This window comes from Pyxicephalus adspersus, chromosome 6, assembly GCF_032062135.1.
Source record: "Pyxicephalus adspersus chromosome 6, UCB_Pads_2.0, whole genome shotgun sequence".
Classification (NCBI taxonomy): domain Eukaryota; kingdom Metazoa; phylum Chordata; class Amphibia; order Anura; family Pyxicephalidae; genus Pyxicephalus; species Pyxicephalus adspersus.
The window spans coordinates 70,736,233-70,759,392 of NC_092863.1; the positions used below are offsets into that span (position 1 = coordinate 70,736,233).

General features: G+C 37.0%; 1 protein-coding gene and 1 long non-coding RNA gene across 2 annotated transcripts in view; one reads left to right on the forward strand and one right to left on the reverse strand.

The window, feature by feature from the left end:
* The window catches only part of LOC140334062 (uncharacterized), a 420,558-nt gene that overhangs the window by 318,293 nt on the left and 79,105 nt on the right, over nucleotides 1-23,160 (reverse strand). The window lies entirely within an intron of this gene.
* The window catches only part of MCTP1 (multiple C2 and transmembrane domain containing 1), a 374,168-nt gene that overhangs the window by 105,481 nt on the left and 245,527 nt on the right, over nucleotides 1-23,160 (forward strand). The window contains exon 2 of the mRNA XM_072416147.1: nucleotides 7,218-7,332. Coding sequence (XP_072272248.1) covers nucleotides 7,218-7,332 — 115 coding nt within the window. The remainder of the gene's footprint in view (nucleotides 1-7,217; nucleotides 7,333-23,160) is intronic.

The window sequence follows — 23,160 nt, forward strand, 5'->3', positions numbered from 1 at the left end:
GTTGGCAGTTCTTGTCTTTAAAACCTGGATAACTACGGTAGTACAAGTAATTTTTTCCTTGTTTCCCACAGCCATGTCTATCCTGGATTTTTTGTTTGATAATTAATTATCGAATCTTGTTTTGCCTATTCCTCTTGCTGTTCCTACTCTTTTCCACCCTACCTTCAGCTAACCTTCCCACGCTGACCACTCCCTACCTACCCCTAAGTCCATCCTTCCTAGATAGCCCTTGTTACTTAACAAAAATGGCACAAAGAGACATACGTTTTGGTTCTTTTCACTTTCTTTAGTAAAAAGATTTCTTGTATTATGGACATTCAGTTGTTCTTTTAGATAAATCTGCTATACAATATGCCCTTATTCTTGGATACCTTATTATGATTATAAATAATTTTTAAATATTTATAATTGTATATCAGTTATCTAACTTGAATTAATAAAACAATTGGAAAAAAAGTGCTTTGTCAGGAAAGAATTGAGGCTACATTTCTACAATGGGAACAGAGATGATGTTTGTTCGTAGCAATGTTAACCCTTCCCTACTATTTTAGACAAAATGGAGCCCTGGACAAATGCTGATATAATATGCCAATAGCAAAATGAATTTGTAAAAGTAGAAGAAAACACTTATAAAAGCGGGTTTTATTTAATCAGGAACAATATACTTAGTATAGGGTGGGCAATAGGCAAAAGTTTGCAGAAGACCTGCCTGACTGCTCATTTTTAAAGTGGAATTTTAGTTTTATTATTTTTTGTTTCAAAAAGGTCAGTCAGCTAGAAAGATAGCATTTTCGGAAGGCTTTTCCCTACTTGATAGCCCATGCTGTCTTTTAAAAATAAACTATTAACTCTAATAAAAATATAAAAATAAACTACTACTAAATAGTCGAAATAATTCTTCAGTTAGGGACTTTGGTAAATTTTGACAGCAATAATTGAGAGACATTAGTTCATATTAAAGTGTCTACCCTGCTGCGTTCAAAGTATATGCAATAAGGACCTTCTTTGTCTAATGACTAAAAACTCAGAATCAGACCTACTCATGTTAAAGTTAAGGTTACATTTTATTGTTTAATTTGGTGCAGCACACAATATTTTTATCCATTAATTCACATGTGCAGATTTGCTACTGTGATACCCTTGGCCTTCTGTTCCTTGTATTGCTTCTGGTTTTCTAACCTATTGTGTCAGACTTTCTCTATTTGATGGCTACAGTTGAATAGGTAAATAAATAATTTTGATTGAAAATGGAATTGTAATCAATGAGGGAGATGATCCCAGAGGGACTACACAGAGGAGTATCATCATGGCAGGACATTTGATATCAGGTGGAATGCCAACACTTTCTTTGTTTTAAAAGATTTCAGACAGGTTATAGCCCTTTTTTAACTGCAATGAATGTTCCAAATTGTCTAGAGTGAAAATGTAACATCTGTACATCTGTCCCCCGAACATTGTGATCTGCCACAACAGAAACAAACCGTTGTTTTCTAATGAGGAGTCAGCAGGGTGTCTTCTCCAATCTCCATAGAACAGAACAGCGCTGTCTGTATTGTGCTAATTTGTTCAACTGTTGCTGGAAACGATCACTCGATAATTATTGAGTGTCTGTACCGGGCTTAATTTAGTTAAAGCTCCGCTTGCTAGATATTCTGTTGTTTTGTTTTTTTCTTTAGTAAGAATCTAGCAGAGAATCATGACATCATGAATTTAGGTTGTTAAGGCTACTCATGTTGTGCGGAACAGAAACCTTTGTGGTATTATCTTACTGTTGCTGACTGGGGCAATAGTCTTTGGTGCAACATTTTTAACATTGATGAATCAGGATTATTCTTTTTACACTAAACAGGATTAGGGTTAATCTAGTTTAGATGAAGGCTAAATATACATGGAGTGCCTGCAGAATGCTTAGCTGATGGCCGCTCTGGTCTCTTAACTCTTGCTATCCCTAGTACAAAGAGCTCTTAATCATTCATTGGGTGAGTACTTGCTGTTAGGTATATCAAGTGCAGAGTTGCAATCATCTAGCTATTCAGCAAACAGTCAGGGCCTGATTTATTAAAGCTCTCCAAACATGGAGAGGATACACTTTCATCAGTGAAGCTGGGTGTTCCAACAAACCTGGAATGGATCTGGTCCAGGATTGAAAACATTTGACTTTGAAAAAACCCATTCCAGGTTTCCTGGATCACCCAGCTTCACTGACAGAAGTGTATCCTCCCCAGCCTTGGAGAGCTTTATTAAATCAGGCCCTCTGTGTAAATTCAGTTTATGGTTAATCGATGTGTTTAGGGTACAGGTTAATGAATTACCTTTATGTACAATATTAGTATTTTGCTTAAGTTTAACCTCTTCAGCTACCATACCAGCCTATCTCTTTTTTTAGAACTGAGCAGTTTTTACATTTTCACTACAAACCTGTTTAGTCCACATTACCCAAGATTATCAAGTAACATAAACATAGTTGGTTATTAGGAAACAAACTAGGCTTTCTTCTATATGTAATTCCATTACCCAAAACTATCATATCTAATGAAGGGCCTGTATTGGTGGACATTTGTTTGCTTTAAGCAGGTTTCGGCCCTAGTCCATAGGTATGCAAATTCTGCCTGGATGAAGCCAAACAGATGTCAGAAGAAACGAAACTGGAAGTTAAATGCATCTCAAGCTAATGTCAACTACAATCCTAACGATTGTTTAAACGTGTCCTAAAAATACCAAACTTGACAGATATAAACTAGTATGTAGTCCATTTTACTGGTAACATGTTTTTTTCAGTGGGATTAGTCTTTACATAACTTATGAAAAATTATTAACTTTTATTATAACAAAAATGTTATATATACTAATACAAATTTAGTGAATTAGCACATAGTTTAGAGAAAGAAAATGCCTTAGAAGCAATACGTTTATTTACTAGAAAAATGAATGTTAAATAATCAACTGAATGTGTGTTTTTTTTTTTTTTTACTGATTGAGCATTCTTAAAAAAACATATCTTGCTTTTGAAAGGCCTAATTTTAAAAATTACAATAGTATAAATATAAGGTACTAGTCAGTATGTACCCAGTGCTTTGGAGCAGTAGCTACAGGTGAAAAGAAAAAATGCAAACAAGCTTAATATAAAATCAATAAACAGCTTTAGGTGAGTGCTATGGCTACAAAAAATGTGAGTTAGTGGCCTTTAGAATTCTATTTGTGAGTTTTAAAAAGATTTGCTCTAAAAATGTGTTTGTTTTTATTCAAATCACATACATTGCTAGATGATTTAATTTGTTATGCAAAGCACAGGTAATGTGTAATTGGCTAGTAAATGATTTCATTAACAAATATTGTTACTTTACAGACACCTAATCTTTGTTTGGTACAGCCTCAAATAAAGGTACTTTTACTAAATAAAGTAGGTGGTTTTGACAAAAAATTAAGGGAACTCTAAAATCATTTACCAAATGTCAAAAATATACAAGTTGAAAATTGTTACTGATATGCATTGTGAAATTTATTGAGAACAAAAAGACAGAAGAATAGTCGTGGGAAATCAGAAATCATTAATCATTAAAAATCACTGAAACCAGGATTCCAATTCACACCGAAAATCAAAGTAAACAAAACAAATCACAGAATGATTGCACTTGCATGAATTTTGTCACAACTCATCATGTGTCTAAGGGTCATCCATGGCCCAATGTGCCAGTATGAGCCCCTGACAACATTTGGGCATACTTCTGAGAAGATATTGGGTAGTACCAGGTTATTTCCTCCCAGACCTAGGCCATTATTGAGCTCGTTGGCAGTGTGTAGTGCTACTTGGCAAAAATGCATAAACTAATTGGGGACAGTCAGTGCCATCAATGTCTTCAACATCCATGGATCCAAGGATATGCCTTCCCAAACCATCACTGACCCACTGCCAAACCGGTCATGCTTGATATTTCAGGCAGCAAAGTGACCACAGAGTCTCCAGACTTTCATGTCTGTCACATGTGCTCTGTTTGAACCTGTGTGAATTTGGGTGCCAATGATGAACCATCCAATTCTGGTTTTCTTTGATATAAAAACAAGAGATATCATGTTGCTCATTAACATATTAACTATTTAGTATTTAGGTTTGCAACTTTATGTATACCAAGTTATGCAACTATTTATGCAACTTTATTTATTTGTACCAGCTATAATTTGTTTAGCTAGCTGCTTCCCAGTTGGCTAGGATTGTCTTTGTCACTGAAAAACATAACTGCACAGCAACTGAGCTACACAGACCTTTTATTAACTGGATGTGTTTTCTTCCCTAATCAATAAGGGGAGAAACAATTCTGTAGCTGGTATGTGTAACCCAATGTTGTAACAAATGCAAGAACCTGGAACACCAATCATCTGCTCTGCAAGCAGATGGCCTAACATAGAAAGGTAAACTTTGGAGGTCAGGATTTGGCAGTCTTTCTAAACTTTAAGCAAATAGGACATTGTTTTGAGGAGAGTAAGGTATACATTTGGGGCACAGAACAAGGAGGCAAGAAGGGGTCTAAAAGAATTGTGCCGCAGCAAAAGTTGAACCTTTGACACCAGCTGTCACAAAAAACGCTGTTTTACACATTTTTATGCCAACAATTTTTACAATTTATAATTATAACACAGTTTGATCATTCAACACATCTCCCAGACACAATAATACCAAGTAAATTGCCATATTTTAGCAGTACACAGTTTCACAAACACATAACTCAATTAATTTATATAGCCAATCTTTCCTTCTTTCTTTTCTTTACCTCGGTTTCTTTCTCTGCTTATACTGCTGCCTATGCTTACTAATCCTCTAGTTTCAGCTCCTTTTCTTTTCACTATAGCAAACAGGTAGAGCCATTTGTAAGCTCCAAGTCACACTGGTCAGCGCCTATACAAGCCTAATGAACGTACTCCCTGCCCTCATGTGCTGTATTGAAGGCAAAACAGATTTAAGCAGCACAGTAACTGCTGTACTGGGGTAGGTTCCTCTATGCATGCCATTTCATCAGGTAAAATGTGAAGTGGACTGGATCTTTAGAATACTAAAAAGGATAGTAGCAAACAATCATCCTACTTTTTTTGTGAAGGTAATAAAAGTGCAGACCATTTACTGTATACTCTTATTAGAGGAGAGTATTGCTTTCTTTTTAATGGATTGTGGTAATAAAAAAGATTTATAAGGAAACCTATATAAGGAAACCTAAATACAATTCAAGCTTTGACACAATCTTATTCAAATATTACATACTGTCCAGAAGGTTTTATTAGCACAGTTTCTGTAAGCAGAACACATTTTCATCAGCCATAAATCTTTATTTAAAATCAATGTGTGATAATGATCTTTAATACTTGATTGATTAGTTTCCTTCATGCATTCTATAGAATACATTGTTCTAACATAGTCAGTGTTTTTTTATTTTATTTTTTATATAGAATCATTATTGTAAAATGGCCAATATTTTGTTCATATTAGAAAAATAAATGACAGATGTATTAAAGTTATGCAGATTTTTATGAGCACAGCTGTCTGACCCTAAGAAGTTTTATATTTTCTAATTAAGCAATGCAGCAGCTCTATCAATATGTCACTGAACCATCTATAAGATAATAAAAATTGTTAATGACGCTATTCACTAATGCACTTGAGGAAGAACGACTGTCAAACTTTTATTTTATGTGTTTCAAAGGACCAAGCAGTAATTGAAAATGGATATTCAGTGACAGGAAAATCAAAGCACAACTGAAAATCCTAGAAAGAAAAACGTGATGGATGTTATAGGAAATTCAGTATTGTTAAATACCCTATCTTAGCTGCATTACTTTTCATTAAGCATCTCTTTTTTTATTGACATTGGCAATTTAATGATGATCTCCAGTAGCCTAAAAAACAATAGGAAATCTAAAAAACTTAAATGTAATTATTGGAGAACAAGTCAAATGCTCAATGTAGGACAATTTTCACCATAAAAATAAAAAGAAATCCAAAGTTTTTTTATTATTAATTTTTCTTTTCTACACCACTGATCACCAATGTAATACAAGATACTGATGGCCAAAGATTCTTCAATATCTACACTTCCAGTAGTGTCAAATTCCTGGTCCTCCTCTGCACTCCGTGGTTCCTCACTCAATCCCCCACGTCACCACAGGACACAGGGCTGATGTAGGGTCTGGCAGAAGCAACCACTGTGCAGAACCTGAAGATCTATCTTCAACCAGCTACTCGTATCTACAATAGTGGCTGGTGCAAAGGGATAGGTTAACATAAAAATATGCTAACCTCCGGCTGAGAATACCTGCTTCAGCTATCTTTAATCATATTATTTGACCCACTGGTCACGGTGTAGTGTGAAATCTCAATCTGTATGGTTCAGTGATCCAAAAGGTATAGGGGCAAAAGACTAGAGTGACAGCTGGGCAACTCTTTTGTAATCATAGACTACCATATTGCTTCAAAAACAGGTTTTGTTTAGGCCAGTGGCATTTTTCATTAAAACAGATATTTTTTTTATCTGAGGTTCAGCAAACTGAAAATGTTAATTCCACACATGCCTACTAGTGAAGAGCAGTGCAGAGTCCTTTTTAATGTACTTCATGTGTTTGGTCATTTGTCACCGTGGGACCTTTGGCTTAAAGCACACATAAGAAAGTCTGTTTGTGCTTTAGACCATTCTTTATTAGATATCTGTAAAACCCTGAAGATGAGACCAACAACAACATATTTCACTCCCCACCTACCACCCAACAGTATATAATATCATGGTTCTGGACCTCATTACACGAGTCCAAGTGACAGCAGTGTTCTCCACGCCCTTTTTGGCCAGGCACACCACCCAGCATTTTTTTAGTAACCACCCAGCAGTTTTTGGATGGTTACTGAAATGTTGGGTCACAATGCAGGAGATGATGATGGAAAAATGGGACATACTGAAAGAGTACAGTACAGGGGGCCGGTAGAAAGCAGAGGGATCTATAAGGTTACTCGATTCCTGTGACAATAACGACTGTGAACACTACATTTATCATGTGTTGCCCCAGCCACAATGTGACCACCCGGCTACAGCTTATCCTCTCCCAGCTTATAACATTTTTTTAGGAGATCACTTATTTATAATAACACAATATTATTTATGTATATAATTTGTTTTTGTTTTTTCCTCTGTTCACAAACCAGCAAGAAATTAATAACATTTTTTTAATTTTCTTCTTTTCAGAAAATCAACAATTTGGTGAATAGCAATGCAGAAGTTTCTCTTTCTAATCTCGGGATGTACCTGTTGGATGTGACATTAAAAAGAGGAACTAATTTAGCAGCTCGTGATCGAGGAGGTATAGTACCAGTTTCTGTATAAATAACTGAAATATATTAAATATTTTACTGTATAGGTAGAATTCCAGCCAAATCTTTTGAGAACAAATTTTAAGGCACAATGACCTATTTGTATTGTTGGGATTTTACACTCAAGTGACCCCTTTGAGAAGATAGGGGAGTCTCAGTATGTAGGCAACTGTAGATGGGAAGGGTAGATTAGGTCAGTGTATGGGGTGGGGATGAATAAGAGAATGTTTTAGGAAAATGCACTTATCTTTTAAAGAGGTTTTAACCCCTTTTCAAAGCAAACATGAATAATAAAAATGTTTTAGCTAATGTTTCACTAAGGGAAATGGAGATATAAGTGCCAAATAAAAGAAACTTTTGTAAATTATCATTAGCATTGTTCTGTAGCTGGCAACAAAGAAATAATTCAGCTACAATGCTGACTCTGCATTATGACCACCTAAATCTTCATCACCTTTTATCTGCAGCCATTGTAAAGCATGCCAGATAAATACTTAACAATGATCACTGGCACCTACTAGAGTTATGGTGTTATAAAGAAATAAAAGAAATCATTTATCGCTTTACAGAGACCATGTTATTGCTTACACTTCCCATTACTTTGTTCATGCCATGGGCCTTGCAATTTAAAAGCCAATGCGTAGTCTTATAGAGCTTTTAGGATTTAAAAAAAAATATTTGTGCCAATAACGTTTTTTTTTGTCATTTACCATACTGCATACACATCTTAATTTTAAAATGAATAAAATATCTTTAAATTCTGTAAATATAATAACTAAAATTTCATATACTATTTTAGGTCATACCAGGTAAGCCTGCCTTCCATAACGTTTCTCATTCAGGCAACTTCTATGAAATTCTCCATGTCCCAGACTCCTAGTCATTCTTTTGCAATTTTCTGTTACAGCATCATCAAATAAAGGCTAGATTGGGTTGTTTCAATATATGTTATATAGGCATGTTCCACTGTGTTCTCCATCAATAAATATATTATTGAGAATATGTGATGTGATTTATGAGAAAAGTTTTGCGAAAAGCCGTGCGGTTAATAACCAAGAGAATATCATGAGGATTTAGGAGATCAGTATAGTGAGAAGCAACAAATATAAAAAATATATGAGAACAGGTATGTTAATAAATAGAGAAAATGCACTTGTTTGCCACACACAGTGTTACAAAGTATTTAGGTAAAGAATATCTACCCTAAGAAAATGTATTATATATTGCAGCATATGAATTCTTAAACGTGGTGGCTACCTAGGGGTTCCTTAGGAGGAGATTAACAGGATGGGTGTTAGAAGAATTAAAAGAAAGTAAAAATAAAGAAGAAAAGTCCGAAAGAAATAGATTTTTTCTGCCCCCACATCTAGGGACTGATACATTGTAATAAATTGCTTTTTTGTTTTTGGGTTTAGATTTGCTTTAAAGTGTACATTTACTTTACACTTACCCCATGTACTTAAAAATGTACAGATCCCAGCTATGCCAATGCTTGTGAAAAAAATCTCCAGTTGTGTTAATCTCACTGATGTTACATGAATCAGAATCTTTCAGAGTTGTAATACTCTTGCATTATATTACAGTATAATATTTATCATTGTGTAGGGGGTTTTCTTGGACCATTGGGCCTGATTTATTAAACCTCTCCATGACAGAAGAGAATACACTTTCAGTAAATCATCAGTAATATCAGTAAACTCAGTAAACCTGAATAATACAAAAAACATCTGGAATGGATCTGGTTCAGGATTGAAAACATTTGCTAACAAATAGGAAATTACTTAAATTTATTCCAGGCTTGCTGGATCACCCAGGTTGATTGATGAAAGAGTATTCTCTCCTAGCCTTGGAGAGCTTTAATACATCAGTTCCAATGTGTTTTGTAACTTTCTGCTGTTTTGTATCTATCCCAGAAAAATGCTTTGGTAAATTTCAAAAGGGTTTTTTCATGTTTCGTACTTGGTGCAGTGGCTAATCTTTATTACAAAACTTAAGTCTTGGCTTTTAACCTTCCTGGCGGTCTGATTATGATCGTATTTTTTAATGTCAAAGCGGTACATTTTTAGAGGTTAATTGAAAGGGTCAGCAGAGTAAATGGTATATGATTTTCCCATGTTTCTGAGTTATCTGCATGTATTTCTTCAAGCGTTCTAAACATGTGGTGTGAGGAGGTCTGTAGTCTGTATATGTGATACTTCTGTCTGAATCAGTCTGTCATATCGGTTGTCTAAATGCCATATGTGCATACTCAAATGTTTTTTCTTTCAAAGATTATTCTATCATTTAATCACAATGACCAAGATACACACGTACAGAACCATACAATACCTGGTATAGCCATGCTTTATAACTACAGCATACAAAGTGTTATATATGAGGAGGGAACATGTCATGTAACTAGAGAGATATGTATGTATGTGTATGCATTGTGTTCTTGTTTATACATTTTTGTATATACTTGTATACATTTTTGTATATGGGGATAATGCTGTACATACTTTTGCCCACAGTATTTAGTACTTTATATAAACCTGACCCTTGTAACCAGTACATACACCTGACCTTTCTGTATTTCTGTACGTTACAAATACCACGGTTCTTTAAGCCCCTTCTACTGTTAAGCACAATTGCACACACATGCACCCTCAAGTTCCCATGATCCATGTATGTATCCAGTACTATTGTGAATAAAAATGACAAAAATTCCAAGAAAATCCAAAATTTACCAGGTGCTCCAAAAGAAGACATTGTTTGGGTCACGGATAGGTTCTAGTTTAAATTACATTATTGTGGAGTATGGATTTGAAACATATCATGTTTTGAAGCAAACCCACAAATATGTTGCATTGGAAGTAATTTTATGTAGTGGTCAAGAAGAATAGAGGAGTGATCAAATCATTCACTAAACCAATGTCAGAAAGTTTCAAAATGCCTTTTAGACAAGTAATTTCTGCAAAAGGGAACACAATCTGCACCTGAGGCTTTTTACTTTTTCCACAGTACATTATTACATCTATAATGGTATTTATTGTTGGTATAAATTATTGACAGCAAAAATATTTGAAAATGCAAATTGTGAAAATGAAGATTTAATTTTTGCCCATTTTATTATGCTGAAAAAGTTTCAATGAATGAACTTCTTTGTTTACTGTTATCATTTAATCTACACATCCTTCTTTTTTCTGCACAGCCTTCACTTAAAATAGACTTTAAGAAGTCCCACTGTGTGCTAAAAACAAACTGAGCAAAGTAAGCCTGAAAAGGGAATTATTCCTTTCTATTAGAACTGAATGTTCTAATAAAAAAACTCTACTAAAAAACTGTAGTTTTAAATAATAAAAATAATATAAAATCATTCTTAGAGACCACGGTGGCCCGTTCAGAAAGGTGTAAGTGCAACATTTTGCAGTTGTCAGGATTGGAGACAATCCTTTATGGACAACTGGTATGAACACAATGGTCAGAGAATCGTACTTCCTCTTATTCCACAACTAACTCGAAAAAATGAAGCACTGTATATATTCCTTCGAATTACCAATTCAGTATTACCCTTCCTATTCCACTATGCTAACTCAAAAACTGCATTTTGAGCTCCCTTCTCTTAGGAATCCTAAATTACATAGTAGGCGGGGGACCAACATACTGGTAACCTAACCATGCACAGTGGGCTCAGAACCAACTATCTTACACCAATGTTCAGAGCAAAGGGCAAAATAGGGCAAAAGCAAACATTAATTTTCAGCGTATGTGTATGTATGACTAGTGTTGGTGTTCGAATTTGGGTTGTCCTTATATTCCACCAGAATAATGCTGTTCGAATTCAGATAGCCGCAGCCAGCATTCATTGAGAACAGTGTGCGATCCGCGGAACTAGATGTTAATTAACCTCTAGTGCTGGGGATCTTTCAATGAATGCGGCCGTGGTCGCATTCATTGAGAACAGTGTGTGACCACGGCACAAGAGGTTAAATGGGGACAAGTCTCCCCATTCAAAACCTCTAGTGCTCTCTAATTGGCTGAGGAAAGCTTTCCCCAGCCAATCAGGGAGCACTATTCCTAATACTGGATGGAGTTCTCTATCTAGGAAAACAGGACTCCCTGTGTTCTTGGATAGAGAAACTCTATCCAAGAACACATACAACTAGTAAAGGGCTGCAGGAGCAAGCAGGGAAGCGGAGCTTTCAGCTGTGCTCCCCTGATTGCTCATGCACCCCTAGCGTAACTGTAGTATGTGTTCATGGATAGAGATTCTCCTCTGATTGCTCTTGCAGTTCTTCACAGTGCCTAAAAATACCCTGAATTCTCCCACCATTGACTTTAATGGTGTTCGAATTCAGCATTCGATCACCCGAACAATCTCTCTCTATTCGATCGAATAGCTGTCGAATCGAATAGTGAGATATTCAACCAACACTATGTATGACAACAATGACATTTCCAGGTGGTAGCAGCCTGGTTATCCATTTATGTAGTCTTAGCATAATCTGAAATGTGGATTTAGCAGTGCATGGCTAGATTCATTCAACCTTCTGTACCTATCATATCTTTTCAATATGGCAATGCACTTATTTAATATTTTCAGAAAATGAATTTGTATTTTAACTGTGTATGAAGCATCCTGCTTACATATTCAGGAAAGGAAGACTGCTTGTTAATGTGGAATAATTTGCAGTTATTGTGTGAACTCACATTCACTTAATGAAATCTGATAACATAATATACCATTTAAATTAGTGACCTTTGCCCTGTGTTCTATTAGCTTAAATAGAAGTACTTAAAAAATGGATGAATGAGTCAGCGACTGAGACATTTGTTTTGCAGAGCTGTATTTTTACTTTTAATGAAAATTTATAGTTTTCCCATACCCATCATATTTTGTGCTTCAGCTTTCATATCTTTTGTGTTTAGATCAAACAATGTAATTGCTCTCCAGGTTGCAGTAATTGTACTATTTAGTCGCATCCTTTACTGGCTTTGTCACCATCTGTGAGGCTTAATAAATGGCAGGCAATAGCAAAATGCGAATTTTGCTCTATGGTCAGACAAATAAAGTGCTGAAGCATTGCTTCAAATTATTGCCACAGACTTGTACTTCTATTTTTATACTCCTAGTTCATTCCTGCTGCAGATTTTTAAGTTTTGTATATACCTCATTTTCCACTGAAAGTTCATCAACTAGTTCTCCAGGTTTTTTTGGTTCTCTATGTTACATTGTAACAGTATAGTTTTTTTTTGTGTTTTAATTTGGATACAGTGAGGAAGTGTTAGTTGTTTCATCAGGTTTTCTATATCTATCTGACTTTATTGGAAACTTGTCAATGCTTGCCATCAGTGAAGTCAGTGAAGTCCATACAAGAAATGAAATGTGCCGTTGTCAAAGGAAGAGCAGGGTACAGAGGAACTGAGACTTTGCTGATCTCATGTTGCATATCTCTGACAAGCTATGTAATTTATAAATATATTGCAAATAAAGTATTACTGTGTTAGAAGAGATATAGCGCAGTAGGACTTTGTCTAGTTTTAGATGAAAAATACCAATATCCAGTAAGGTTAAGTTTCCTTTATATAAGCATATACGCTGCCTAATAAAGCCTGTCTTCTTTCTTTCTCATACCACATTTATTATTATTATTAATAATAATAATAATAATAATAATAATAATAGTTGTTTGTCTCCAGGTGCCTTTACTTGATTTATCCAGAGCTAATCAAAAAGTTTTAAATGACATAATGGGCTAAAATAGCTCTGTTGTTAAATGAAAATGCTTACAAAAATATGTCCCTGTGAGAAAAACAATTCTTTCTTACCTGTCCTTCTACCTATGCTGCTAATCCTCACTCTCCTGATTTATCTATCCAATCCAATCAATTTATCTATTTATCAAGATCCATCTCTGCCGGTTAGCAGTGGATAGATTGAAGTTTTGGCCCCTCACTGAGTTTTCTAAATGTTCTCCCTGCTAGTATACAGAGTCACTGTCACCTTGCCTATTCAGGACATAATAACATTGTTTTTGTAAAGGATTTACCCCTATTGTCAGAAATTGAGGGAAGCTGTGTCATCTTACCCTCCATCATATGACAGCAGTGATAGGATCCTAGACCAGCTGTTGTGGAGACAGGAGTGGCAAGTCTAAACAGATGAGTACCAGTGAATGGCAGAGGAACCTAAGGCTATGTACACACGTGCAAACTCTAAAGGCTATGTACACCCTGTACAAACTCTAAACAAATAGTGTTTATAGAGGAAACCATCCTGCTTTAAAGGGACCATCTTGCATTTGGGCCAAACCCCTCTTTCCCTCTTTCCTCCCTTGTTGACTGTCTTATGTTCGCCTGATATATATTTATCGCTACAAAAAATGTAATTTTTAACTACTAAAACTGCTGTACTACATTATGTGGCATATTTATATCACAGCAGTTTGTGCTTGATAGATGTGCTCTTTGCTGCGACAGCTTTGGGACTTTGAATCTGACTCATACTAACAATTCAATGAGAGTTCTGTTAGGTAAAAAAAGGCAGCTACTTGGGCACTTTCTGCAGAATGAACAGATATGTGACTTGTTAAAGTTGCATATCCAGTGCTTCTCTATTTACGTCATTTAGTAAAGAGAGCTTTGCAGGGAACATTTTACTCCCCTCTCCAATATAGAGATGTTCCTAAAACTTTTTTTTCAGCCTTTTGTTTTTTTGGAAAAGCCAGTATAAAGGAAAGTAGCACTGACAAAAGAACACTTATGACTTAAACAATATTTTTTTATGTATTATTTGTGATCAACACAATTGGCGATGTGGTAGTGGTGTGACCTTTCTTTTCAACGCTATCCTTGTTTCTGAGAGAAATGTCAAATGTGTGGTAATGTGTGGATATACAGTAAATGCTGCAGTATTTTCTACACTTGTAGAATTGAAGAAGTAGCTTGGATAATATACTGTGAAATTTCTTTAAAATTACAAAAGCAAGTAAAGTTGAATGTGACTACTAACTACTTCTAGATATAAAATGACCACCTGTAAAACAAAAAAAAACATCTTTGTAGACAACTAAAGATACAATAATTGGTTATAAATGCTGTAATAACAGTGATCTCTAGCATTCTCATTTTATGTGCCTTCGGTTATTCAAGGGACTCTCTGTGAGGTCTGCTATTGACTTTGTACATTGAAAGTTAAGTTGTTTCTTTGGACTACCTCACCAGTTTCCTGGAACACCATCTGGATTTACTGACTTTTGCATTTAAATTCATACATCTCTACTACAGATCAAGTGTTTACTTGAGACCAGCTAATTTTCCTATTGTGTGTGCTTTGCCATATATGATCTAATATCCAGAATGGATGAGGAGAGAGGCAGAATTATTATGTCAGACAATCAATGATTCAACATTCAGCACTGAATGATTATTTGCATTTCAGAAACACATCCTCACTTTGCCTCTACTGAGATAATCTATTCATATTCATATTTATACATTAATGCATATCTGTATCCACATCACCTATTTAAATATTTTTATGTCTAGATATAGAACAGATATACAACATTGAGTATACCATGTGCTTTAAAAAGTGGTCTATACTTCAAATACAATGCCATTTCCCTTTTTTTTTGGATTTTCCCCTATTCAGGTATCACTCTAATGTCGAAATTACCAAACAGACCTATATCATGCTAACGTTCCTCTCCTATTACCCAGTTTGAAGAATCTCCTTTAATTATGGCAGCATTTTTATTTCTCAAGGATAGGAAGATCAGGGCTGCAAAATTGATAAATCTCCATTAATTAATATATTTCATATTGAGTTTATCCTGACTCAGTTCTTACTCACATTTTACATATTCTGCAACGTGACAGACCTAAAACTTTTTTTGGAACATTTAAAGTAGAAGTAAACCAAAATAACACTGTATGCATCACTCCAAACCGACTGGCTGCTTAGAGCAAGGGTGCCCAACCTACGGCCCGCAAGCCACATCCAGAGCTGCCACATCTGGCCCCTCTCCTCATTCCCTCTCTGCTTGTTGTCTTGTGGAGGATGAGGCGCTGGAGTCCTATAACACAATCCTACTTACGGAATGTGTCCTACCAGCTGATTGGTAGCCCAGTGTTAGCTCCCTGAGAGTGGGCATGTACTGTAGACCTCAGCAATCAGGTTTGCATGTTAGGGACCCCTGGGGGCCACTTCATTGGCAATGAGCATTAGGGTACTGTCAATTGGCTCTGTCATGTGGTGCCCCAATTATATACCTGCTCGTTCACAAAACTTCAAGGCTGCGTTTAGACTGGCGGTGAGTATGTGGTGCAGTTACACTTTCTTTATGCCATAGAACCCTGCTTAGGGAGTGATGCTCAGTAAAACTCACTACTTAAAATGTAGTGGACTCCCAGTGGCTGGCTAATTCCCACTAAAATTGCATTGCTGTGGCGCCATCACAAGATAAAAAAAGCTATTATACCGTGCTACCCTATCACACATATCTGGCCACTTACCTTCTGTAAACCCTAATATCTCAGGAATGGGGAGATGTAGGGACCTGAAGATGTAATAGTAAGAATATGTACCTCTGGCTATCTGTGACATGAATTGCATTTTGGGGTAGAAAAATGCAATGTGGGGTAGAAAGAAGGTTAGCGACCCCCTATCCTCTCCTCCTGTATCACTGTCTGTATTAGTCTGTCATTTGCAATCCCTATTTAATGTACAGCGCTGCGTAATATGTTGGTGCTATATAAATCCGGTAAGTGCTGGGCACCTAGGATTGGTAACAGGCAGTAAATTCTAGGCACCTAGGATTGGTAGCAGGTGGTAAGTGCTGGGCACCTAGGATTGGTAACAGGCAGTAAATTCTAGGCACCTAGGATTGGTAACAGGCGGTAAGTGCTAGACACCTAGGATTGATAACAGGTGGTAGGTGCTGGGCTTTTTCAGAGCTAGAAGTTTTTTAAGCAGCAGTGGTTCCTGGCATGAAGAATGGACAAATGTAACCTTACTGCCGGTGTGAATTCAGCCTAACTTCAGATGTGCTCCTGTGTCTATATTTAGTTAAAGTGAACTTTTGTGAAAACATTTTTTTTACTTGAATCTTTTACAAAATTAGCCCAGCAGGCCCATGCTGGCTCAGCTTCAACCTTTTCTCTGATGCTCACTTGTACGTCCAATGCTGCCTTGCACTGCACATGCATTAGATTGAACACTTTTTTTACATTATAAGAAATCCTCTGAAGATGCATGCACACAAGGAGCAGTGCAGAACCTTTTGGGATATGTGACACAAATATTCCAGGAGGCTGCGGATTTCCCCTTTGGTCTTTACCGAAATGGAAGTGAAGACTGAAGGGGAGAGGTCCTCTCCACAAAAGTGTAAAAACAAAAAACTTTAAAAATTTTCAGTTTTGTACTCCCCACCTCAGAGAAATTGGTGTACAAAGAGAAGTAGACGGTAGTTTCATACGTATAGATTTGTGACAGGTAGGTATATATTTAGGGGCCCCCCCCCCAATGCTCCTTGCTATGTTAGTGGCCCCCGGGGTCCCCAATTTGCACTTTCAATTTAGGACTCCTAGTTGCACTTTTCTCTGAAACAGCAACCCCAAAGTTCAATTTTCCTAACGTTTTACATTTGTGACCCCCATATCTTGAAATTCTTTAAAGCTGGAGGGCTGATATTGTAATAACTAGTATCTAAAAGGTCCCCTGTACACCCTGAAAGTTACAGGTCATTGTGACATACATATTAGGAGATATGGAGGTTTGTACACAGAGCTATGAGGATGCAGAATGACATGCAGACTTTATACACACTGGATACATTTCACAGGCAGAGCTCGTGCTATGAGATGGGGGCGGGGCTGCCTGTGTCTCCTTCACATGAAGGCTAAACTGTGTGCTCGGCGGCAGCAATCCTCTGAACGGATGGCACAGAGCACCGAGCAGCCTCACTGAGATCCGTGCATCCGAGGATGAGAGCTGCCGAGAGCAGTCCTTTAAAAAGAAACAGTTAATGCACACATTATTCTGTACAATAGTATAAGACATGTATTCTTATACACCTAATAATTTTGTTTTAAACACTGCTGATGGAATTCATTTTTATAAACTGCAGTGTTGATTAAATCATTTTCTATTGTCACATTTATCTTCAAAGTGTATTCATATTTCAAATAATTCAATACACACTATATAGTACAGTTAGTGTCTAGCTGTAAGAATATTTAGTTGCGTTAAAGAATATTTCTGTGGTGACAATGTTATTGTTTGCATTCCATTTTTGGCCCAGTATGTGCCTACATTGGCTGTGTATATGCCTCTGTAAATACCATTATGCGTTACATTTACAACTGTATCTATGCCGCTGATATTATTATGCTAGGTATTGAATATTGTCTTTTCTCTGTGTAAGCAAAAAAAGTAAAATTCAAAAGAGACCAATATGACAAATACTATTCAACTCTACTCACAGACTTTGGTGTTCTAGTTTATTGTATATATATATATATCATTACATATATTTTTCATGCATATATGCTAAGCAGTGTTTAAATGTTACACTTAATGCAGGTGCTGGTTATGACTCAAAGATGAAACATATAAATTCTTGTGCATGTGCTTTGCTTATCTGCAGCCAAGGACCTGGTCACTTGTTTGAAAGTTTCAATATTCTAGTCTTACTAGTAGAGAGAGGAGATTGAGGCAATGCTTCCCACTGCCTGGGTTTGTGGCTAGGACTCTTTCCTTAAAAATTCTAGGGTTTCAGGTTGAAATCTTACCAAGGACATTTTCTGCATGAAGTTTGTATGTTCACCCTGTGTTTTTTTGGGTTTAATTTGGGCACAGAAATTTCACATAAACATACTGATAGGTAAATTGGCTTTGGACTGTTTAATGAAACTTAGATTTTGACAATGATGGGGGCATTAGGTTGTCATCTCCTCTTTGAAACAATTAACATGTTTAGGTATGTTGTCTTGGGCACTTCAATCCTAATACGTTAACAATATGTGGTAAAATAAGGGTATCACAAGGTGGGCACATGGGATAGGTAATATGTCATAGTAATGAGGAATAATATGCGCACCATGGCAAAAAAATGCCTAAATTATACTTGAAAACTGGAAACAACCTGATACTAGTAAAGATCTGGCTGGATAGTCTGATAGACTTGGTTGGACATAGACTGGTACTGGCTCTTCTGAGCCCCTAAGGCTGACTTCTGCCTGATAATTCTTAATGCTACATGGTGGATCCCGGACTTCTGCCGGACCAGTTAGATGAGCCTGGACCTTGGGTAGGTGATACCCACTAGTTCAGACTGGACTTCTTCTTGCTGATGTCTGCTGGTTGGTGGTGCTGGACCTTAGCTGGCTAAGACACACCTTTGCCTACTACTACAAGCCATGTGTGTCCCAATCCCAGAATTCCAGAAATAAAACTCCCCGAGAGTAATGTCTAATAGCCTGACAGCCAGGCCCTGACTCACACTTCATTATTGATTGCAGGTTGCTACTACCAGTGGTGCTCTGTGCCTGCAACCACCCCAACCAAAGACCCTGTGTGCTCCACTTCCAGTCACAGTCTGGAAGTCAAAAGTCTCTCATATAGAATATTTGCTGACTAACAGCCTCATTCACACAGTAATGTCTGTAGGCGCCTATTGTACTACCAGGGGTGTCCTATGCTTATATCCAACTGAATCCCCCATTCCTAGTTTGTTGGCGTTGTTTTGACATGATAGGCAGGAAAAGGAGCATCCAGAGACATTGCCAATCTAACAGTAAACGGAGGCATGTTGCATCTTTGTTTTGGTCACATGGGAATGGAGTGACAGAACCTTTGCTTCCTGCACGCTAATACTGATGCTGATACCTTCCTCCTTCCTTCTCATTCCAATCTCTGTCTGCTGATCCACGTGCTCCCCACCTACCACCACAGTCTTTAAAAGCTTGAAGAGGCTCGCTCATGTACACTACAACACTAAAAAATAAGCAAAGTTACTTGACTGGTGAGCAAGAACTGCTAAAACAAGAAAAGGTATATTATGACCTGTCAGACCTCTATTGAATCAGACTTCAGCAAAGTTACTGACACATCCACTTTAGATATACACTCTGGTATTTATAATAAAGACGGTTGGAAATTGATCCATTAATCATGTTCTAATCAATCATGATGAATTTTCATCATGTTCTGCCAAGCTTAGGTCTCTACCTTATCAACATGTGTTACCAAGCTTAGGTCTCTACTTTGGTGAGAACTGAGATTTTCATACCTGGCTCCTCGCAAGAGTCTTAGTTCTGTAAGTGGTTGGTCACTGGCCATTTTTTTTCCCCTTGAAAAATACTTAAACACCTACAGATCGACATGGAGACACAAGTGCTGTGAAATGGTTCATACAAAAAAGCAGGCAACAACCAACTTTTTATACTAATTGGTTTTCCTTTTAAGTAGTATTTGCATATTCTGGTAGTGCTTTCCTGTTTGCAGCACTTGTAGTATTATATAATAAAACTGGAGCAAAATGGGACAGTTGTGTGAACAATGTGAAACAAAAAGTGAAACAATCCTGGAATGTGTGTAGATTGAATTATTAATCCACCTGGACTGTCATGAAACATCCACCGAAGCATCTGCTGACCACTCTGGATCTCTGAACCGGTTTCTGACATTCTTTCCTTCTTCTACAGGAGGGGGTAGTTCTTATTGTCAATCATGGCAGTAGGTCCCATATTACTGTCTGCATGCCCATATTACTGTGCATGCTTAATGATCCTTTTCACAGTACTCATGAATGAAAGGCTGTAAAAGTAATTAACAGGAAGGTGGGTGTAGAGAGTTACTTTCTGCTTTTCAACTGCAACAGAATCAAAAGACCATAAATTTAGAATATCTCAAGAATGGCACCCCCTAAGGAGAAATAAAAGGTATTTCTTTAAACCTGTTTCAAAGCAGTGCATTCACAAACATTTTATTTAAATAAATCTGAGTGAATGCAGGTAAGCCTAATAAAGCTCACATCCCATTTCACATATCTGTGGGTAAAGTAGATGTGCTACTTTGATGAGACCATGGACAAGATGCTTAGAAAATTACCATAGAGCTAGTAAAAGGTAATTCATTACATTATAAAGTAAATTATATTGTAAATAAGTAAATAATTACATTAAAAAGTAAATTAATGTGTCCCTATATGTATTTTGATGGGCTTAAAATGCTCCCTTGTTACATTCAGGGTCATAATACCACATCCAACCTATGTATTGGATATTAATTCATATAGACAAATACTTCCTGTTCCACACATTTGAACTGTGCAATGACATTAGAATTGATTTTTTGTTTATAGTGACTGTGGTTTGTTTCATGCTTCTTACCTTTATTTCCATTGTGGTTTACATGATATTACCAATCGGTGGTTTTATGTGTCTTGGATGGAAGAGTTATAGGCGTTTTTACAATGTGTTTGTCTGAAATTACATTGTACTCTGTGAGACTTTATTGATCTCAATGTTCCGTTATCCCTTGTGAAATGCTTTGCTTTGTGAGGACACGTTTTTTCTTGTTTCTGCCCTTCGTTTACCCCTTACTTTCTGCTGTGTCAAGGTGTGATTTTGAATTATAACTAGCACAGACCGCTTGGGTATATATATATATATATATATATATATATATACCAATTTTATCTGCAATTTAGTTGCCAGTTAAAAGTTTTATTGGGTGTTCTAGCACTAAAGTACACATATAAACCAGTGCAGACTTGAACTGGGGATCTGGGGCCCATTAATAGAATTTAGAATGAGGGCCCACTATAAAGCAGTGAAGGCTGCAGTAAAATATAGGCATGGCTTACTATAAGGTGTAAATGGTTAAATGGACATCGTTTAACAGATTCAGCGTATTCTTTGTCTGTATAAAGTAAGGCCATTTTGAGTATTTTGTTATTAATAAATTGCCATGAACAGAATAGTTAACCTTATCAGTAATCTGGTACGGTTTATATGTTAATAGATTACCTGCATGACACAAGACTGTTAAAGGCTGCTTACATGTACCTATAAATTAATGAAGAAATTCCTATTGCATATGATTTTCTCTACACAGATTACAGAGAAAAAAAGGCAAAAAACAAAACAAAACAAGACTTCTGCTTGCACATATTTGGGTGGCTGAAGTTAGCTGAACTTCACCTCATTTACTAATCAGAGTGAAAAATACCTTGTAGAACAGCCTAATCTCTACCTGATGCAGTCCGTGGTGAGACGTGAATATGAACGTTGCTTTTACATCTGGTCAATAAATGTAAAAACATTTCTAATATTGGTGTGGATACTGGGTTTAGCTGCCAAAAATTTATATTTTTTGGGGGGGGGGAATGGCGGCCTGAGAAGTGGAAAAACAGAGAGCCCCCGATGATTTTTTTAATTGCAAAACAAAAAAATGTACTGACGGAGAAAATTTTTTTATTGACAACCTGAAAGAGGATGGAAACCTTTCATAGAATTTAAACTAACTAATATTTAAACCAAATTAACAATATGAAAATGTTACCAAAACCCATGAGAAGTAGTCTGCCTGGTGTTACAAATGAAGAGTCAAAACAATATGACAAAATGTAAGTAGGACTGGGATGGAGAACGAGCTGGGGTAGTTCTTAGCGTGCCGTATCAAATCTTGGCCATGGCCAGATTGCAATGGTAGAAGAAAAGAAAAACTTCTAGATATCCAGGAACTGTTAGCAGATGAAATGAGAATTTACAAGTTAGCATGGGAGAGCACAGGAGGTGGAGTAAGTTGTATGTGGAGCAATGTCCTCTGTTATCTTTATGCTGTGGGCAGCTTGAGACTTTTGGGGCCAGATGAAGACTAGACAGTGGTGCAGGTCATGGACAGTGCATACACTACCAGTCAACTAAATTAAGGGGAGCAGGAGATAGGGTCCACAGACAGTTTTACATTCCACAACTTTCCACAGACTGTAACAAGTCTGCAGGGGAAAATGGGTTGTTTTTTCCAGACTGATGGAATACGGATGGCTGGCAAATGTGGTAACTGCAAGAAAATTCTCCAAAATTAATGTCTGTGGCTTTAGTATTAACCCATAGCTTTGATGTCAGTGGTCACATTACTATCCTCCTGCAATGTCAGTATCTTCTACTTTAACCTCATGCACTCGTGTCATCAGGTGTAATAATCAGCCTCAGCACTGGTGTCAGACAGTGACATCCTCAGCAGTGGAGCTAGGCATTGGTTGCAGTAATTCCTGCATTATAAGTGCAGTAATGTTACCAGGATTGGTGTCAGGTAGTGGGTGCAGTAATATCCTCAGCATTGGTTTAAGGCAGTGGGTGTAGTAATAGACCCCCCAGCATCGGTGGTCAGATAGTAAGTACAGTAATAAACTCAACTGTTTGTATCAGACAGTGAGTGCACTAACAACCCTCACCATTGGTATTAGGCAGTGTGTTTAGTAGGAGCTCCTACCGATGATATCAAATAGTGGGTGCAGTAATATCCCTTAAGGATTGGTATCAGACAGTGGGTGTAGTAATACCCCCAGGGATTGGTATCAGACAGTGGGTGCAGTAATACCCCCAGGGATTGGTATCAGACAGTGGGTGCAGTAATACCTTCTTACTTTGGTATCTGGCAGTGGGTGCAGTAATATCCCCCAGGGATTGGTATCGACAGTGGGTGCAGTAATACCTTCTTACTTTGGTATCTGGCAGTGGGTGCAGTAATATCCCCCAGGGATTGGTATCAGACAGTGGGTGCAGTAATGTCCTCCAGGTATTGGTATCAGACAGTGGGTGCAGTAATA